Here is a 14,482-nt window from a genome sequence, read left to right as displayed (position 1 = left end):
ATGATGTTTTGATATAAAAAGAAGTGGTAAATGTGTACAATTTCTATTCATCAATTTAAAAATAGTAGTATTAATGTGAAAAAAATCATTATCAGAGAGAAATTGAAATTTTATATTTGAACTTTTATCTTGTTTAATTTCTCCAAGCATTATAAGCCCAAATTTCCCATTAGTATGGAAAATGGAGATATAATTAATGGATAAAAACCAAATATAATTCCAATAAAAAAAAAAACTACCTAAGAAACAAATACTATCAAAAGAAAAAGTTACTTCAATTACTTCAATTGTGTATTCTTCAAAAGCCAAAAGTACATGGATTTTCAATATTAACAATAACATCAAAATTTATTTCGAATAGTACAAAACTGATATGAAATTTGACATAAATCATTATTATTAATAATTCCAATAACTTAAAAATTCATGCGTGTACATTATAAGCTTCTAGGCTAGATGATATATACAACCAAGTTTGAGAATTTTTCAAGTCAATAAATAGGTATTAAATATATATTTACACATCCACTGTAATGAAAATAGTACATCTGCATCATAATATTTCAGTTATTTTCTAATTTTAATTATTTCAAAAAAAGATGCTTCAACTATTTATAATTACAACCAAATATTTTTTGAAAAAAAAAAATAGATTTGTATAATTTAATGAGCACAGTTCTTATAATGTGGAAAATATTTTACTGTCATTGTACTAATTTAATACAAGGTATATAAAGTGTGTACTTTATATATGTGTAAGATAATAACAACTATAATAATTAAATTATTTTATTCAAATCCTTTTTTCTTTATCTTCTAGTAAGTGTATAAAACAAATTTACAAATCCCTTTAAAAAAAAAGAAACCATCTTTTTGTCCTCCTTCAGTAGTCATTCTTTTAGTGGGCATTTAAATTATAGTTAAACAATTAAAGGTAGCAGAACTAGGAAAGTTTCATACTATACAATGATACCTAATTAAAAAATACCAATTATAATATGTAAATAAAAAATAACTTATGTGATATAAATACAATTCAATTGCAAAAATTAATAATCAACAGTGATAGTAAAAAAAAAGCAGATACTATATTACTCAGCAGTGATATAATTGTTGCTCAATAGAGACTCTCAATTTTAAGTTGCCTTGAATGAAATTTATATATGGGTGAGGTTATTATATGCCCAGAAAGAATCCCCCCCCCTCGCTCCCTCCCTAAAAAAAGATACCAGTATTTTTAGTGAGTGCATATATAAACAAAAAACCTAATTTGGCATTTTAGCATACAATTTATAAGGAATAATTTTATTCCAAATCTTCAACAGAATAATGATAAAATTTATAAAATATTATTTTCATTTCATATAATAATATTATTAACATCTTATACAGCAGAAATCTTAATTTTATTGCTTTTTGTTCACTTTTGGTAAATTATATAGATGCATGATAAATTTCTTCAGATAAAATAAAACATTTTTCAATTATACATTTTTTTAGACTTAAATTAACCCCCACTTTACAATGACTTCTTTTCAGTACAAAATAACTATTAATTTACAAGGAAAATGAAACATAATTAAATCTAAGTAAAAGGTTTGAAGTATTTTGGTTTACTTAGTTAAATATATATATATATATATATATATATATATATATATATATATATATATATATATATATATATATATTAAATCACTTCCTACTACAAAATTTTTTTAACAATTACTTGTATAACAGTTTTTTTTCAACTAAGAAAAAAATTTGAAGGATACATTCTTTTTTCCCCCCTTCTTCTGTTGCTTAAAAGAATTGCAAAACATTTATTGCAAATATTTCACTAACAAAAACAAAAACAAAAAAATTATTCTAAAAATTATCAAATTTAATACTAATTTTTTTAAAAAAGATGGTCTGAGCCATTCCAACAACTATCAATATGAAAATTACAGCTAGTACAAAATTTTGCTGACCATTCAACCCATCAAATTCAGTCCACATATTGAAATTTATAATATTAGATATAAATAACTCCATTTTATACATTGAAGGTGTATTTGCATAGATAGTGGGAGAGTGTCCATGCACAAGAAACACTTTACAGTTTCATAAAATATTGTTTCATGTAATAAAAGGCATACAGTTTGAAGGAAAATATTTTGTCTAAAATTTAACTTCCTATTCCGACTCAAGTATAACATCTTCATCCTCTGCATCAAACTGGGATTCTTCATGAAGTAAAACATATTCGCGAGAGCTGAAGCCAAACTTTACGACATCTTTTTCCATCAACTCCACATAGCAGCGTGGATCAATTTTTTTATTGTTCACAAATGTTCCATTTGAAGATTCCAAATCTATTATATAAGGCCGAACTCTGCGACCTGTTGTACCATCTTCACGCTTGTAAGTAACCAATCTGAATTGCAGCACAGCATGTTGTTTGGAACAAGATGGATGATCAATGGGTATATCAGCAATGGACCGTGTTCGACCGAAAAGATATGCACTCTGTCTATGAACTGGGATGAATGGTAAATTTGTATCTCCTTTGAAGGGATATAAACGCCATCTTTTCTTAGGTTTGCGAGCTTCTGCAGGCTCATTGTATTTAATGACAACACCATTATACATATTAGTGTCCTCAGCAAGTTTTCCCGACACAGCAAAATTAGGTTTTTCTTTCGGTTTATCTGGCTTTTTGGATTCCGATGAAGAATTTCCCCATTTTTCATCATCACCAGAAGATTTTGAAGACTGAGGTTTGGACTTTTTACTTTTGTTGTCATTTGGCACTGATTTGTTTTTGGTTTTATCTTTTGACCGTTTATTTCGCTCATCATCACTGATAGGTTCTTCCTTTATACGAACAGGCTCTTCTTTCACACGAACAGGTTCTTCCTTCACTCGGACTGGTTCTAGTTTTCTTTTGTTGACATCAGAAGGCTGCCTAGAAAATAAATATGAATTCTTGATATCACACACAATAATAATAAAACACAAAAATACAACAAGCTTTTCAGAAACTTCAAACTACTTTCAGCTAGTAAAACCAGTTGAATTTCCTTATATTCCTATGTTTGTATTTGTCGGATTATATTAAATTCATGTACGATATAAAATAAAACACTTCCATAATTATATATTTTTAATGGGTATCATGCAATTCATGGTAATGTCATGCAAATTGTAAACAAGTATATCTGAAAATTTGTTATTACTGTATTTATCCAATTATAAAACAAATTCTAACATCAAACTCAATGTATTTTTTTATTTATTTCTAAAGCTATAAATGTATGTCTAAAATGTCAGTTCTTTCTTACAAAATGACTGTTGCAATTGATTTATAGCTTAGGTTTTAGACATTTCTATTGACCAAATTTCAAATTACACACTACTGTTTTTTTTTTTTTTAATTACTCAAGTTTGACAATTTAAACAGGAGAATACTATATAATAATATATTTGAATAGCTCTTATAAAAAAAAAGATAACTTATTTAAAAATAATCCAATTTGTCTATAAAACAATGAATACTGACTTACTTCTGAGTTTTCTTACTCTCAGCTTCTCTAGCAGCAGCCTCTTCTAAATCTAAAGCATGTAATTCTGATTCTATTCTGCGTTTTTTTCGAGACAACTCTTCATATGACTCGTCATCTACTTCTTTAATACGATGAGCTGATCTTTTGTGCTTTTTGTCTTCTTTTTTACCAGATGAGATGACAGATTTTGGATGATTATGATGATTTTTGTGTTCGGATGATCTATGTTTTTCTTTGTTAGAATCAGAGTGGTGTTTAGTTGAGTTACTGCAATGGTTTTTTCCATTCCTGTCATACTCTAAATCATCTCTGCAATGGTTTTTTTCATTCCTGTCATACTCTAAATCATTTCTGCAATGGTTTTTTCCATTCCTGTCGTACTCTAAATCATCCCTGCAATGTCGTTCCTTTAACACATTGCGATATTTATCAGTGGATTCCTCTCTACTATTATGCCTTTTCTCATATTGATCATTTTTACTATGCTTTCTTGACTTATGATTACTTTCTTTCATTTTGAACCTGAAAAATGAAAGACAAATATAGAATTCCAGAGAAATAATTACAAAGATATAATGGCACTTGAGTATAAAAAGCACGCCAGCAATCACCGAAGTTCACTTGCTAAATAGCTATTTTATAATTAAAGATTACTATTGCCATGTGATTAATACTAAAGTTTGCCAATGGCATACAATTAATACACGAACAAAAAATAAATATTAATGAAAAACAATATATAAATGAAAAATTGAGAAGTGAATGCAGACTGCCATTATCAAATATGAGCTAGATAAGTAAGAATTTAATCAGATTTTTTTAAATTATAAATATTACAATCAGAAGATCAATGGGACAATACATTTTTAAAATTTATACAGAGGAGGAATCCAGACATTTTTTAATAATGAAAAAATAAGTTTTCAAATAGATATAAAGTGGTTAGGATTAAGGTATACCTGCACTGAGCACTATAGATGCAATCTAATAATTACGAGGACAAATATTGATGAGAAACAATTCTATACATAAAGAAATGAAAAAAAAAAAAAAAAAAGATTGTCTGTCACTTTCCCTATTTTTAAACCCCCTTCTTTCTTTAGTGTTTTTCTCCTATTCTGAATGTAAATTGTTTAAATTTACTAATTTTTGAAAAAAAATTTACAACACATATTTTTTAATTCTAACCATCCTATGATAAAATTTCTTCTCAAGCAAAGTATTTTTTTTTAAATGAAATAGCATACTGCTTTAAAACAATTGAAGTTTCAAAATAATATCAAATTATTTAAATCTTTTCCAAAAAAAGCAATACTTTTCATGAAAAAGAATCTTTCTTAATGCCCTAATTTTGCATTTTTGTAAACTACAATTTTATTATTATTACATAATTAGTCAACTTATTCTCAAACAGATTAAACATGATATTTCTTCTGTTAACTAAAATTTCAGAATAAAAAAATACAACATTCACAAAAGTTTTTAAATATGTACTATATAATGACAATATATATCTTTACAATGAAAATATCTTAATATACACCTTCCAATTACTAAATTAAAAATGAATATTATTGACGAAATTTGGAATCCCAAAAAGAAACAAATGAATCAAAATTTCAAGAAGCAACTTTTATTATACAATCAGAGCAAGAGAAAATTTTAATGCAGGAAAACATGTCATGCAAGTTTACTCTTAATTATATAAAATTTTAAATATTTAGGGTGTGTACCTTTTAATAAATACTTTTCATATTTTTAATTAATCAAGTTACTATTTTATCTAGAGAAATTATTATAGTAATTATTGTTATTAACAAACTGGATCGTATGTAGTATGATTTTCTATAAACAAACAAATAGAAAATATAAATGCGATAGATGTTGGTTATTACTTAAAATTATTTTCGTTTCAGGATGTTTGTAACTGTACAATGTGTTAATTAAATTTCTGAAACTTCCATTTGATCTGAAACAAATCAGTGATTTCACAAAATTTCATTCGAGAATGTTAACTGACACATTTTACTCTCATTCAAATATCAACAGGTATTCGAGAAATATCAAAAGATTTTTTTTTGCATCCAAAATAATATTACTTATACATAAAAATATTGTAATCTATTATCCTTATACTTATAGATATAAAAATAATGAAGAACACAATTTAATAACGAAAAATACTGAGTAAGGACATTGATCTCATAGCATAAAGGATACTAACCGATTTAATTTTTCAGCCGCCAAGATGTGTCATTAGTAATATAAAAACATCTTTCTACAACCTTTATTATTGATTTGAAGATTTTAAATTATTCAATAATGTCACAATTATTCATGAATTGTTTATTTATTTTAATGAAATAAAACACAATTCAATAACGTATGAGGAAATCCAAACAAAAGACCGTTGCCAATTTCAAGAAACTAGAATTAAAGATTTGAAAAGCTCAGCTGCTAGCTATTGTTGGTATTTTATAACCATAAGGTAAAAAAGTGAGTGATCCAAAAAGATCTTAGAAATCAAATCTGCTTTGAAATGTTTCTAAGTTTCGAATTATTTAAATAATTTTATGTCATTTTGAGGCAATGGTATGAATACTGAATCGGTTGTTCAACTAGTTCTGATAATTCACGATGTTTTGATTAGTAAATATTTACCTAATAAATATTATTATTTTTTAAATATATATTCCAAATAACTAGTATTCCAGTTACATTTTTAGTTTTTAAGAGTTTTTTTTTTAAATGTTGTGAAAAAAAACTAAAATTTCTTTCTATTACATTTTCTTCAAAACTATAATGCTATAAAATCTACTCTGGAAGATTAGATGCAGAGTTTCTCAGTATTTGTTAAGGTGTATTATATGGTATGCTGCACATTGCAGAATTCCCTACAATAAACAATATCTTCGATTGCTTCTTCGTTGATGACACAACTATCCCAGTTAATGAAAATACGATCGAATATACGTCACAATAACAATCTAACAGGAACTTACAGAAATCAAACTAGCAGGAGTGGTCTTCTCAAAATTTTCTGACTCTAATAAAAGTGTTATCCAGGAGATCACCTTGTATGTCTTGATGTACAATAGTTACGGAATATTAAACTTTGGCGCAAACTTAATATTTCTTCTGAATCTGTCATTTAATCCTTGGCAAGTTTTTCTTTTGTGGGGGGAGAGGATTAATACCTGGAATGAATAAATAGTATCCGAAAATTAAATTTCTGTGATAGAAGCATTTTCCCCCAACAGACTGGAATCGGAAATTTGACACAGAACTACACTTGTAATAACGACATACCAAATTTGATATATTTAAGTCATTCGTTTTTGAGTAATCACGTTTGCATGTTTGTGATCCCTTATTGGTGTTGATAGGTGTACGCTAGAGATGTTAAATTTGTGTACTGAATTTTACTCATCTAGGTTTCTTCGTTTTGCAGCTATCGTGTTAACTTATATTTAACAACCGAACAGACAGATTTCTCCGAAGAGATGGTGCTTAAAATTTGATAGAAATCTACAGATTTGATGAAAAAACGGTACACCAAATCAAAACGTGTAGATCATAATATTTTTGAGTTATCCTTGTCATAGAGAGACAGATATAATGTCGAAAATGTGCTTCTCGAATTCTAAATGTGGTCTAAAGGTCTAAAATGTGGATTCATCGAATCTCGAGTTAAAAAAAATTTTGACGATTACATTCTCTATATTTACTTTCAATATATTACTTTTTCTTTATTTCGTACTTTCTCGATATTTCGTATAATCAGACAGTGCGGATTAATTGGCATTAGTTTTTTTTTTCATTTTCTTTAACTGATAATAAGATTTACTTTTTTCTGCTAATCGAAATAGAAGAAATAATTCAACATATTATACTTTCCAGCTTAGTTTATTTACTATCTCAAAGTACATATAATTTATTGGAAATGTTTGGGTGATTCAATTTTGATTTTTAAGTGAATAAACTGACAATACATTTGACACTGTTTAGATGTGAAAGGTAGAGTAAAATACAAAGCATAGTTTTTTCACATAGTAAATCTGAAGTTTACATTGAGGAGCATTTTGAGATTGATGACCATGTAATTTTGTTCAAAACATTGCTGACGGGTAATGTTGTTCATGCAGAAGTTTTAACAGTTTTTAAAGATATTTTAGGAGTAAAAATATTAATTTAATAATGATCTCGACAAGTAATCTGAGATACAGTATCTTTTACATCTCGAGCGTTTAGTGTTTTTAAAAGATCATGTTTTTACCTAATAAGCCTTTATATCTCCCATACATAAAGACACAAAACTCCCTTAGATTTTTGTTTATAATTTGAAATTTAAAGACTAATATAGAAGGATTATCGGTTTTTTTTTCAAATTTCATTTAAATGTCTTTTAATTTAATAAGTGGAATATATGAGGGTATTATTTTACAATGGTCATTTATACAACTTCATTGTCTGTAGTGTACTGTACATGCCAATGAAAATTGAACAAATAAATTTAATTTATTTTCTTTTTATATTTTAGATATTAAAAGATACCACTTTTGCCTTAAATATTCAAATATTATGAATGCATTTTTTTTTTCCTTTCGAAAGAGGACATATTTTGAAATGGGTCAAAATATGTTTTGTTTTCAGGTAAAACAATTTCCTGTTTTGGGTTGTTTTTTTTACAAAATATTTAACTCGCATGAGGCATCCCTTTTCCCAGATTCATTAACTCCTTTTCAGTTGAGTTTCAAAAACACAAGTTGTCAAATTTAATTTCCCAAAACCTTTTTATGCTTCGGATTAGAGGTCTATTTCGAATAAAATATCTTATAAAAGGGCTAAAAAAAAAGAATCTCAAAAAGAGTACCTCTCATGAACTGATAACATAACAGTTCTATTGTCTTTAGTCGATAATTAGCTTTATAATGAGACAGAACAGGGGTATTGAATGCATGCCTTTAATTGGATCTTTCTTCTTTTTCTAGGAACTCCATTCTTCATAACATATCAAAAAAACATAGGCAGCATGAAACGAATTAGCGTTAAACGTTCCGAAAGATGATATTTTTGAAATGAAAATGAAAGGTGGAGTTTTTTTTGTCGTTAGCCGTCTTTGGTGATCAGCTGATTCATCCGGAGTATTGGTTATGTTATTGTGCACGGAATATTGGTTTAATCAGATAACTTCTTTATTGAAAAAAAAAGTAATTAATATTTGTTTTCGTATGCTGCATGCAAAAATTCTAAAACACTGTAAGAATACGTCTTCCGAAAATCTTTTACATTAAATACTTGTATATAATGAATTTTGCAGCATTCATATCTTTATAATCGAAATGGGAAATTGAAAATTAATTAAACTTTTTTTCTGATTAGATTACAAAATAAATCCGTTTTGAAAATTTATTAGAATTCACAGACAAATATTTGTTGACAGACATTTATTGAAATAATATTTGATGAAAGAAGCTTCTACAGATGCACTTATATTAATTTAAAATTGATTGCCAAGCTCTTTGGAGAGCATGTTAACAAGCATGCATGTCCTCCATGATATTATTATTTCTCTTTGCTTGTGGTTGTGTAGGAAAACGAGGGAAATATTTCAGAAGTTTAAAAAACATTTAAATATAGTTCTGCAGCGGCCAAACAGGCGATAAATGATTGTTTGTTTCGCCAGCTGGCGACAAGCATCACTCATACCTGTGGAGATGAACTTCGCTCCCATAGAGCTGAGATACTAATCATCATCATCTCTATGTTCGCTCCCCAACGGAAATGAGTGATTCACTTCCTGGATTCGCCAGCTTGCTTCGAACTTCTGCTTCTCGCTGGTCGATGGATATACGTCCGATGTAACATGATCTATATTTGTTTATTTAATTTGCAATTAAAATTTATTATTGTTATCCTACATGGCTGGCAGTCTTTCATTAATTAGTAATGTTTTAATACTTTAGTTTAAAGTAAATTTGGCAATGCGTGTTAAATTCCAAACCAAAGTTCCATTTTTTTTATGCTTATAAAGACGAAATTCTATAATAGCTCTCTTCCCGATATGCTTACGTTTTTAAATTGTTTTGTTCACTTGTATGCTCTAGATGACAGTGCATTATTTTAATATTTTCCTCTTTCGATATCTGTAAATCATCAATTAGATAAAATTTAGATTTGATGGCAACTAATAATGAGTGTAAAAAACAATTAATTGTGAGATTAAAAAAAAAAAAATTAAAATTAAAACGTTACGCAGAAGATCAGTACAATAATAAAAGTGTGTGTGTGTGTGTGTGTTTTCAAACATGTATTTTGTTATATTTATTTCGCATTTGCTCTTCTTGACTAAAGTTAGTTGACTTGAAAAAACAGTTGAAAAATTTGCTTACTAGGCTTGGTTAATACGCGACTTGAAATGGTATCATAATGATTGATTTTGAAAAAAAAAGCGGTAAAAATTAAATTTCACACTAATATTCTGTCTTCATCCATTAGCCTGAATTCATGTTATGATGGCCATTGGATTCGCAAACGATATTTTTTAATGTTTTTTCGAGAACCAATCATAACAAAGTAAGCCTTTTTTGTTTTTTCATAATAAATTTAGTAATTTTTTGAAAATTATCCATTATAAAATTATCATTTGAAATCGTAGTATAGCATTTTCGGAATAAATGTTTTGTTTTTTTGATTCGCCAATACTGACTGAAAAACACCTGTTTTGGTTTTCGATGAGTGTGCTTCCCCCCCCCCCCTCAAATCAAAATTTTCCAAAAATCTTAACCTATATATTGACCTAAAAATTTGTCAGTTATTTCTTTCAATAAGCCAATTAGTTCTTTTGAAACTAAGTAGAATTCCAAATTAATTTTTATTTTCAAAATAAGATTTTTTAAAAATTTACCCCTGATCTTATTAAGCTGTCGTTACATTCTACAGCTCATTTCATATGTCTTTTTAATATCTACAACTTCTTAATTTGAAGCTAGTCCCTCAGTTTATTAGAATTTTATTTAAATGTGAAAACAAGGTATTAAATAATTTTCAAAAAAAAACCAAACTTTGCCGGTAAAAATGAAGATAATGTTACTAGAAAGATTGCTCGTATACTTCACGCTAGCTGCAGAAGGATTTCTGATATTTTTCAAAACCACAGAGAATCACAGGAACAAAAAAAGACATATAGGTAAAAGACAAAACAATTAGTCTTTTGATGAAAGAAAAATATCCCAAGAGATTAAAAAAGACGGCACAACTGTTTCGAAGACTCAAATTCAAGCTGGTTTTACGTGCCAAAAAAAGGTAACGCATTCATTTTCAAGATATGTCAGCGTCGCCCAAATTATTCAAATACAACAATGATGATGAATTGCATAGAATGAAAAAAAAAGCCCATATCATGGATAATCAAATAAACATTTGTCATATATTTCAATTTAGACGGTTAATATTTAATTTGTAGTGTATATACAATTATAGTTACATGCCGAATTTTGTTTTAAATTGGTAGGAAAAGGCGTCTAAAATATATATTTGTACTGTGGCGGATTGAGATGCGCGAGGATAGAACCTGGGACCTTGTGGTTCGCAGCCAGTAACATGACCACGATACAAAAGCAATTGCTCGGGTATCGTAGCTGTTAACTGGCTTATAGGCTTTCACCACAGTACAATGGATTCAGTAAGAATTATATATTCAAGCCAAAGATCTATATTTCATAACTATAGATCGCCAATGCATGCAAGGCATTCAGGACTTTGTCCACGGTTTACAATTTTATGCGAAAGGAAATAGATAAGACCTCTGTTAGAGAGTATGCGGCAAAAGTGGGAGAAGTCACTCCTGCTGATTTTTAAACTGACGTGAGCATTATACTGAAGATGGGTACTGTTTTGAAAGCAATTCATTCGCTGAATTTCACAGTTAACATAATTGAGCTCTTAAATTAACTGTAAAACATGGATATCTCCAAGGAGCGAAATATTACTGATATTTTAAAGAATATTAGTAATAACTGTATTAACATTTTAATTCCTCGCAGTTCGTCTATAAATTCATGCAATAAGATAAATTATTATCTTTTTCCTTGGTGATTCTCAGAATTACATCAAAACTTCAATTCTGTTTTTCAGTATTAAAAAGAGTAAAATGTTTTTTAACAATTTCTGAGGCTCAATAGAAATGAGAATTGTACTTTCAATAATTTAAATGAATAAAATAATTTTTAATAGTTATACAAACAAAACAAGTTTATCTTTTATTTTATTTTGTATACAAAACAAAAAGTCTGGATCTTGCTTTTAAGTGTTTTTGTTAATACTATTAAATAGCATGCAATTTTTATTCAGTTATTTATTTATTTTTATTATGTAGTAAAATACTACCTTTTTTTCTTTTCTGTTCAGCACAGTTGTATAAATATTTAATAGTATAATGAAGAATATAGGAAAAAAAAAATCAAAAACGAAAACTTAATTTTTTTGTTCAGATTATTCGAATTATGTGAAATTACTTATTTCATATATAGATATTCCAAATTCGAGATCAATAAAAATGGATAAAAAATGTAAATGATTGCAAATATATATCACTTTTCAATAAAAAAATTCTGTTCAGCACCTCATGATTACATGTTTATTACGCTGAAAGGGTTTTTTTTTCTTTTTTTTTTAACTAAAATAATAGATACAAAATTTTTTTTTAAAGATTCATGTCATTGAAATGAATTTGTAATTTAACTAATTTTGAGTTTAATTTTTATTAAAAATAAATTTAATCAGTTAAAATACTTACCTTTTTTTTAAAAAAAATGTAATAAGTGAATTATTTTATTAAATGAACAATTAAATTATTCTAGGCTAATATATATATATATATATATATATATATATATATATATATATATATATATATATATATATATATATATATATATATATATATATATATATATATATATATATATATATATATATATATATATATATATATATATATATATATATATTAGCCTCACTCGAATGTCTCCTCTCAGGCATCATTCAAGAAATGCATCACTTTGAAGTTTTATTTATTTTAATTTTGAGTGCTAAAATTACCTACAGCGTGGTAAGAAGATGTATAATAATTTTTCGAGAGCAACAAAGACAATAACATGCTTTTATTTTTCCAAGCAATAAACAAGTTTTAGATTAATAACTATGCATTAAATGTTAATCGCTTTCCTCCTATTATCATTTCTGACTGTGCAATTGCAAGCATCATATTAACTTCAACAAATTCGGTTTCAAGTGGTATTTTTTAGGTTTAAGATGTTATAATAAATTTGTAAGAGACATCTTAAAAGAAATTGCTTACACCTTTATGTGTTAATCTGTCAAACTATGACGAACAGTTTTTAGACAGGAATATCGTAGCCGCTAACAACAATTACGATTCATAATTTTGTGGGAGGGCTTGAGTATAATTTCAGGATGCTGAGGAAGGATGCATTAAAACGAGGATGTTGCAAAAGAGGCATTTTCTTGGTAATATCAAACTGAGGATGTTAATGACGCAAATGGCAAAGAATGAGCTAGGTTACGCACGTATAACGAGGGTTTCCAAGACAAACCTCACTTACCTGGATTTATTTCTGCAGAGATGCATGAAATTTAAGATATGTGACACATCTGTAATTCGAAACACCGACCTCATCTACAAAGTTTATGAAGCGGCTGCACACTGAGGAATGTTATGAGCCATTCATAACATTCCTGTCCAATTTTTAGCGGAATCGAGAATCCGTGCATCAGCGCTACAAAGCCTGCATTTGCTGGATAAAATCCAGCGGGAGTGTTCCCTCCCCCCTCAAAAAACTTCGTCCCATATTCTCTAATAGATATGTTATCTCAGTGAACGCCTTGCATGGTATTGGCAACAGTAGTTACGAAGTATTAATCTTTGATGTGGATTAAGTATTTTTACTTAATCGATCGTGAAGATTCTTGGAGAATGTTTTGGCTATCAATTCCTTTTATGAGGTTAATATTATACAAAAATCGAATCTATGTTTTCCCCAGCCAACTGAAACAAAAGTTTGGCACAAAGTTATAATTATAGTTCCACCATCTTATAACAGTTTTGATATATTAAATTCGTTCTATTTTTGAGTTATCGCGTTTACATGTTTCTTAAAGTACAGACCGACAGACGGTCAACCTTCAGTTAGATTTTGCTCAAAATTTGATAATCGTCTATACTTAGAATGTTAAATCTGTGTATCGAATTTGATCTCTCTATCTCTTTACGTTTTGTAGCTATCCTGCTAATTTATATTTGAACAGTTGGACAGACAGACTTCCTCTGAACGAAGTTTGCTCAAAATTTGATAGAAATCTGCAAATTTGGTTGTAAGCTTATATACTAATTTTCATCTTTCTAGCTCAAACCGTTTTTGAGTTATCTTTTGTTACATACAGGCAGGTAGACGGTCGGATGTTCCCCAAAAATGTTTTTTTTATTATTATTATTTTTGTTAACTCAAGGAGGTTTAAAATGTGGAGATTCATCTGAATCTCGAGCTTGAATTTTTTTATGGTTACTATACTTTCTCTATACTTCGTAAACGATAAAGTAAAAACTGCAATATGTCCTTTTACTTTACGAGATATTTTACCTTTTATGTAACGTTGGATCTTGTATAATCATAAAATCAAATCATTTTAATCTCCGCTTATAAAATGGCGATCATCTCGTATATTAAATTATAGATATGTGTATAAATATATTCTTCGCACGACTTTGGTATTTAGATCTATAATTAAGTCAAACAGGCAATTAATTAAAAAATATATATCTGGACAAGTTTAAATATCTCAGGAAGCTTTTATTTTCGCATATGGATCGAAATAACAATAAAGTTACCAAAATAAGATGTATAACTGATTAA

General features: G+C 27.9%; 1 protein-coding gene across 1 annotated transcript; it reads right to left on the bottom strand.

The window, feature by feature from the left end:
* Positions 1 to 773: 773 nt before the first annotated feature.
* Positions 774 to 5,952, bottom strand: LOC129984680 (smad nuclear interacting protein 1-like). The gene is made up of 3 exons (XM_056094614.1): positions 5,773 to 5,952; positions 3,549 to 4,070; positions 774 to 2,950 (listed from the first exon to the last, which is right to left on the bottom strand). Exons 2-3 carry the CDS (start codon positions 4,061 to 4,063, stop codon positions 2,179 to 2,181), a joined length of 1,287 nt encoding a protein of 428 aa, XP_055950589.1. The 5' UTR covers positions 4,064 to 4,070; positions 5,773 to 5,952; the 3' UTR covers positions 774 to 2,178.
* Between the last annotated feature and the right edge of the window lie 8,530 nt (positions 5,953 to 14,482).

The sequence above is a fragment of the Argiope bruennichi genome, chromosome 9 (genome assembly GCF_947563725.1).
Source record: "Argiope bruennichi chromosome 9, qqArgBrue1.1, whole genome shotgun sequence".
NCBI classification, from domain to species: Eukaryota; Metazoa; Arthropoda; class Arachnida; order Araneae; family Araneidae; genus Argiope; species Argiope bruennichi.
The sequence above is the reverse complement of the archived record's forward strand: the minus strand, read 5'-3'. Positions and strand labels throughout refer to the sequence as shown.